This window comes from Lepus europaeus, chromosome 23 (assembly GCF_033115175.1).
Source record: "Lepus europaeus isolate LE1 chromosome 23, mLepTim1.pri, whole genome shotgun sequence".
In the NCBI taxonomy this organism is placed as follows: domain Eukaryota; kingdom Metazoa; phylum Chordata; class Mammalia; order Lagomorpha; family Leporidae; genus Lepus; species Lepus europaeus.
The window spans coordinates 10,806,951-10,812,950 of NC_084849.1; the positions used below are offsets into that span (position 1 = coordinate 10,806,951).

The window sequence follows — 6,000 nt, forward strand, 5'->3', positions numbered from 1 at the left end:
TCTGGTGCCTACCATTTGTTATCGGCGAACTTGTATCTGTGGTCGTCGGCGGGGACAATGTCCATGAGCAGAATGTATTTCGTTTTGGGATTGAGTCCAGTTACCTTCACTTTGTAACTGGGGAACATTCGCCTGGAAGAAAGGTAGAGGGAGAAGGAGAGAGGGACGGGGCCGGGGGCGGGGAGAAGGGAGGGGAGCGGAGAATTAATATCCGTATTCCGAAGAGCACCTCCACCCCGTGTGATGGAGAAGAAATTCCTGGGGAAACATCGTGGGCGCGAAAACGGGCCCCGCTCCGCTCTCCCCGGGATCCAGCCCGGGTTTCCCTGGACATTGTCGTGCGTGCGGAGGAGGGAGGGGAAGGGAGGCGGCCACTGTAGGTATCCAGGAGGAAAATAGAAACCAGGAGGCAGGCGCTTCTAGAACACTGGTTCTCTGGCGTCTGGGAGGGACTCCCGCGTCAACGCCTGCTCAATGCCCTTTGCAGAGCCAGGCACCTACTATTCCGGGGAACGAGGCTTCTTAGCCCCGTGCAGCCAGGCGCTTCGGCCCATCCTCGCACCACGGCCGCGTCCCGCGAACACCCAGGTGCGGGCGCCCCTGCGCCCTGGCTTCTGGTTAGCTCTCTGCAGGGGCGAGGGCACGGGCGCCCTGGCTGACTCGGTTGGTTCCCCGACAGGGAGGGAGCCCTAGCAGGAGTTTATTCTTAAATGTCGGCAAACTTCGCCCAGACGAAACTCCCTGGCCCCTAGCAAAGAAATGCCAAAGCCACTGTGGAGTTGGTTTCAGAAGAGCTGGGGCCCGAACCCTCGATCCACCGGGACTGCGCGGGGCGCAGCCACCCCTCCGCGCCCTGGCGCCTCCCGCGGAGTGCGCCCCGGAACTCCGCGACCCCCAGGGCTGCCCTGGGGCGCACGGAGAAGCTGCTGGAGCCGGCTCGCCTGGTGCTGCTGGGAAGATGGGAAACTGCCGGCTGCGCCTTGCAGCCACGGCGCGGGCGCGGAAGCCTCTCCGGGTTTGTCCGCCGGGGAGCGCGCCCGGAGGCAGCGGCGCAGGAGGCTCTGGCCAGGAGGCTCCGCAGGCCTTTTATAGTGAAATCCTGTCGGCTCAGGCGCGGGCTGGGGGGGAAGGCGCCCCGGAGAGGTCTCTCCTTCCTCCGGGAAAGGGAAGAGGACCTCATTTCGTTGGTATAAACAGAACGCGCTTCCCTCGTTGAATCAGGCCTCGCGCCGAGCGGGGGAGCCGACTTTGTTTAATTTCAAATAATAATAAATGTCACCGTTGTCAGTTTATTGCGGGAGGCTTGGGCTGGAGAGGCCGGGGGCGTCGGGCAGTGGGCTCCACCCTCCCGCTTCACACACTCCATGGCTTCGGCCTCGCGGCCTCCGTGGCTTCGGCCGCCTGCCTCGGGCAGAGACCCACGTGGGAAAGCCGCCGGGCCGGGGAAGCGGGAGGGTGTCCCCAGGCCTGGGCACGCGGGGACGCGCCGGCCTCCCCTCCCCCACGAGGCTAGCGTCTGTAGCCACAGCTCCGCGAGCGTCTAAGCGGAGCGCCAGGGGTGAGTGTCTTGGCGAAGCTGCCCTGTTTATCGGTGTCTGTATATAGAGCTCGGCCGAGCCCCGGTTCAGTTTCAAAGGCTTCGCCTTCGTTCTATAAACAATGAAAGAAGGTAGCGCATACATTCAACAATTCGGAGTTTGGCAGTCGGGTGGGACCCTGGAGCCACTCCAAGGTCAGGGAGGGTGGGAGTGGGGGTGGGGGTGAAGGATCGAGTCCGAGACCTGTGCAACCCTAAGCCGGGCTGTGCCTTTGCGCTCCCCCTTCCACTTTCCCGTTTCTCTCTGGACGAATCCACCCAGGCGGCTCAGCCTCCCAACCCCTTCCTTCTTCCTGCCTGGGAGCTACAGAAAATGGCCATTTCTGGTGACTGTTTGGGATATTCCCCCCACGCAGCTGGAGATCCGTGGGCGAATTCTCCCTGTGCCTCCTGGAGTGGAACCCCATGCTCTCACCTCCATCCACCTTTTCTCCATCATCTCTCCCACAAGAGCCCTGGGCACAACTGCTCCTGCCACACACACACACACACACACACGCACACACACACACGCTCAGCGGCTCACCTTCCCGCCTTGGTTATGATCATTTCCGTACCCACTTCGTGGAATTTCAGCCACAACTCCCTCTCGTGCAGAAACACCTTGATTCCTTCCATGCCCTGCAGGAAGGAGGGAAGAATCACAGGAACACGCTCCAGTTCACGGGGGGGAGTTGCCTGCCTGAAACTTCCCCCAAAAAACAGACCCAGTCGCTGCAGGCGGCTTTAGAGTGAACAGCCGCCCACGGCCCTTCAGGGTGTGCCTGCCCTGGAATGCCCCCAGCCTCTTCCCCAGGAATCCCTGCGTAGGGCCAGTGGAGGAGCCCGTTTCCAATCCTCTCCTGTTCCCACAGCGCTGGGCCACCTCCCTCTAATGCCACCAGTACAGAATGAAAGAACCATCCACGGCCAACATGCTCCTGAGTGGCTGTGGGCAAAGCCCGGCTGGCTAGGTTCAATCCAGATCCAGTTTAAATTTAAAAAGAGAGAAAACCCCCAATCTAGAAAACTCCATGCAGGCTACTCTGGTTTAGACCCCCAGATGTCCACTCAAAAAAAAAAAAAAAACACACACACACACAGATGTGCAGAGATGTGCCTGGTTATTCAGCGCCGTGGTGAGTGCAAATAAGAGCGTTCGCGAAATTTCACATTTCATGGTGTTTATATTACCATGTTGTTCCCACAATCCAGAACAAAAATTAATTCTGTCCGTCTGGGTGAGCAAACCTTCCAGGCCTCCCCACAGCTAGCTCGGTCCACTTTCGGCAATTGTGATTAGGGAGCACAGTTGAAACCATTTAATATTTCCGCTCTCCACTAAAAATCTACAAAACACGGTACAAAATAGCAACAGAGTCTCCGCTTGGAAAATAACTCCGTAACCCATCTCAAAAGTGGATTTTCTTTTTCCTTAAAAGCAAAATTTTCTGTAAGTCTCCGAAAATGGGATCACGCCCTGGGCTGGACAAACACACACACATTTTCCCGGGCCGTGAAGGCAATGGGAAAACGCTATGGAAAAGCCGGGAAAGACAATGAAATGCCGCCGCGGAAGGCTTTTAGTTACGTGCAAGTGCCCTCGTGGTCAAATCACCCCGCTTCGCGTCCTGTGACACACGATTTAAAAACCACCGGGGGTGTTTGAGTTCCGCCGCCTGGGGCGTGCAGTGCACCCAGGCTTGGGGCCCAGAGCGCAAGGCCTGCCTCCTCGCTCAGCTCCGACCCAGCTTCTGCCCAGGCGAGCCCGGGCGCCCTGGGTCCTCCTGGCATAGCCCCTGAGCGCACCCCGCAGCCGGCGAGGGCTCGCCAGCCCGCCAGGCCCCAACCTCAAGACAAATGGTGCGGCGCGCGGGTCTAGGCGGCGGCGCGGAGGAGGCGGGCGGAGGCGAAGGCGAAAGATCTGAAGAGAGGTCAAACCATCGCTCATGCCGGCCTGAAGCGGCCGCTGACCCGGGCCGTAATAAGGCGCTCAGGGCCGGTGCTGCACCTAGGGCAGCAGGAAAGGACTGAGCTGGGCTACTGGTAGAGGACCCCAAAGGGCCGCCGAGCTGCGACGTCCCCAACACGCTTCTGGCCTGCCGACCATCGTCCCCAAGAAGTGTACCGAACAGAGTGGTATTTGGGGACGGAGGGCAGACAGAGGTAGAACGGAGGGAGAACACAAAGGAGACAAAAAACGGGCACTGGGCGGGTGAGCCCGCAGCTGGCGCTGAGTGCAGAAGCAGCCGCTGCTGGCTCTGGTCTGGACCCCAGGGCCCGAGGGCTACGCGGTCTTCTTACCTGCTGGGTGAAGGCGGCCTGCGGGGACGACGGGGACTTGCTGGGGGTCCCCAGTGCGCCCTCGGGTTTGGCATCGCAAGGTAGATCTTTAGAGTCAGGCTCGAGGGGCGTGTGAGCCAGGCCAAAGGCCTCATCTGCGTCGGCCATGGTGCGCTGGGGGCCCTGTGCCCGCGCAAGGTTCTGCTCTGAGGACGAGAAGGAGAGAGAGAGAGAGAAAGAGAGAGAGAAATGCCAAGAGATAAGTTGGAGAGCACAGTTCTAGCGAGAGAGGAGGGTGCAGTTCGGCGCCCCAGGCTCCAGCCACCAGCACCTCCGTTCCCAGCTGAGCGAGGCCGCCGAAGGTCTTATTATTCGCCTTACTATTACTTTATGAACGTGCATGGCCTCTTGCGAAAGACCCGCGTCAGAGCGCAGGAGGCCAGGCCCCCATCTCCACTGGGCAGGCTCTCCCCGATAAGCCGCTGCCCGTCAGATTTGTCTGGACTTCTGGAACAGCCAATAAAGATAAGGCGTGGGTATTTTTGGAAGCCATTGGGTACGAACCAAAAACAAAACAAAACAAAAACCCCAGTGTCCTTTTGAGAATTTTTTCCCCCCTTGTCAAATTACAGGCAGCCCTCAGAGCTCTTTTTATGAAATTTCACGAGAGGGATATTTTTCTGCGGCAGGCAAGATGCCCGAAATAACCCGCCTCTTGCAAAACCAAAAACACAGGGGAGGGAGGTGTGCCCGTGAAGAGACCAGGTTCAAAAGAGAAGTCGCCTCGTCTCTGGTCCCTTACCAGCCTTAAAATGAGAACTTGTTGAAAACGAAAAGACTTCTCTTTCCCCCCCGCCCTCCAAACTACAGCGAGGTCCGTTGGAAAACCGAAAGGTGGACAAGCACAAGGCCCCCAAGGGAGGCGCGCCCCTGGGTGCCGGCCGCCGGCCCCGGGCTGCGCCTCTGCCCGGCTCTCTCGGCTCCCTAGCCCCGGGCCAGGCATGTTGTCTAGCGGCCTGGCCGAGCGGAGCAGCTTCTCTGAGCTTCAGCCGGGCCTCGGCGCTCGGAAACCACAGGCCCAGGCCCGGGTTTGGCGAGCAGAGAATCGGCGCTCGCCGAACGGCTGGGCTGCGGCCGCTGAACCGGCGCTCCCGGGTGGCTGCAGCGCCCGGCGCGGCCCAGGGCTGCGAGGCTGAAACAACAGCAGCCCGGAGGAGCCTGTTTCCTGGCCTCTGAGCCCCTCCAGTCTCTATATTCCCACGTAGGGCTCGCCCCCTCCCGCCTCAAGACCCGGGAAGACTTGGGGAAGCAGGCGCAAGCGGCGGCCCCCACGACCTTAGGCGCCGCGGGAGCACAAGGCTGGATCCCACCCTCGTCCGCAGGGGCCAGGCCAGAGATCTAATAGGCCGAGAAGGAGGGCTCTGGAGGCCCCGCTCCCAAGCAGCTTCCGTCTCCTCGCCTTTGGGGTCCGGGGGAGGCAGCGATGGGAGCCCCGCAGCCTGCTCACAACAAAAGAGAGTGGGGCTGGAGCCCCCCTCCAGCGCTGCTGCTCGCTGCCGGCCGCAGGGAGAAGCCCAGCCCGCGCCCTTGCCAGGGTTCCGGGGAGCTCCGGGCTGGCGGAGGCGAACGAGATGCGGTTTGACAGAACCAGGCCGCGCGTCTCGCGAATCTCGCCGCTGCTCCCCCAGCCGCGGCCGCCTCCCGGGCTCCACTCGGCCACGAGCTCCGGGCCGCGCACCGTCTCCGGCAGCCTCTGGCCGCCGCAGCTCTGCGGAAGGCACGGGACGGCTGGAGTCCGCCATGCGCGCCGCCCCGGGCCGCCCCGGCTCCCTCCCGAGCCTTCCGGGGCCGGTTACCTCGCTCCGCGAAGCCGCTGCATTCACCACGTCCCCTCTGGCTCCTAGCAGGGCAGTGGGCGGCGAGGCGGGGGCGCAGGCATGGTGGCTCCGGGGTGCACGCAGGGAGCTGCTCGCCCCGGCTAGCAGCGACCGCTGCCTGCGCGGGAGTCCCCACCGCTGCAGCCGCCGCGCGACTGCCTACCTCCAGCGCACACCTCCTCCGCTCGCCGCTCGCGCTCTCCGAGCACGGTCAAGTTGGCAGGCGCCAGACAGCTCCGAGGAGCACCCGACTCTGCCCCGGAG

General features: G+C 61.9%; 1 protein-coding gene across 1 annotated transcript in view; it reads right to left on the reverse strand.

Moving 5' to 3' along the window:
* The window catches only part of TBX5 (T-box transcription factor 5), a 48,034-nt gene extending 42,239 nt beyond the window's left edge, over positions 1-5,795 (reverse strand). The window contains exons 1-4 of the mRNA XM_062182289.1: positions 5,716-5,795; positions 3,881-4,065; positions 2,124-2,218; positions 13-132 (exon numbers count right to left, since the gene is read on the reverse strand). Of these exons, the coding sequence (XP_062038273.1) occupies positions 13-132; positions 2,124-2,218; positions 3,881-4,027 (362 nt within the window). The 5' untranslated portion in view covers positions 4,028-4,065; positions 5,716-5,795. The remainder of the gene's footprint in view (positions 1-12; positions 133-2,123; positions 2,219-3,880; positions 4,066-5,715) is intronic.
* Between the last annotated feature and the right edge of the window lie 205 nt (positions 5,796-6,000).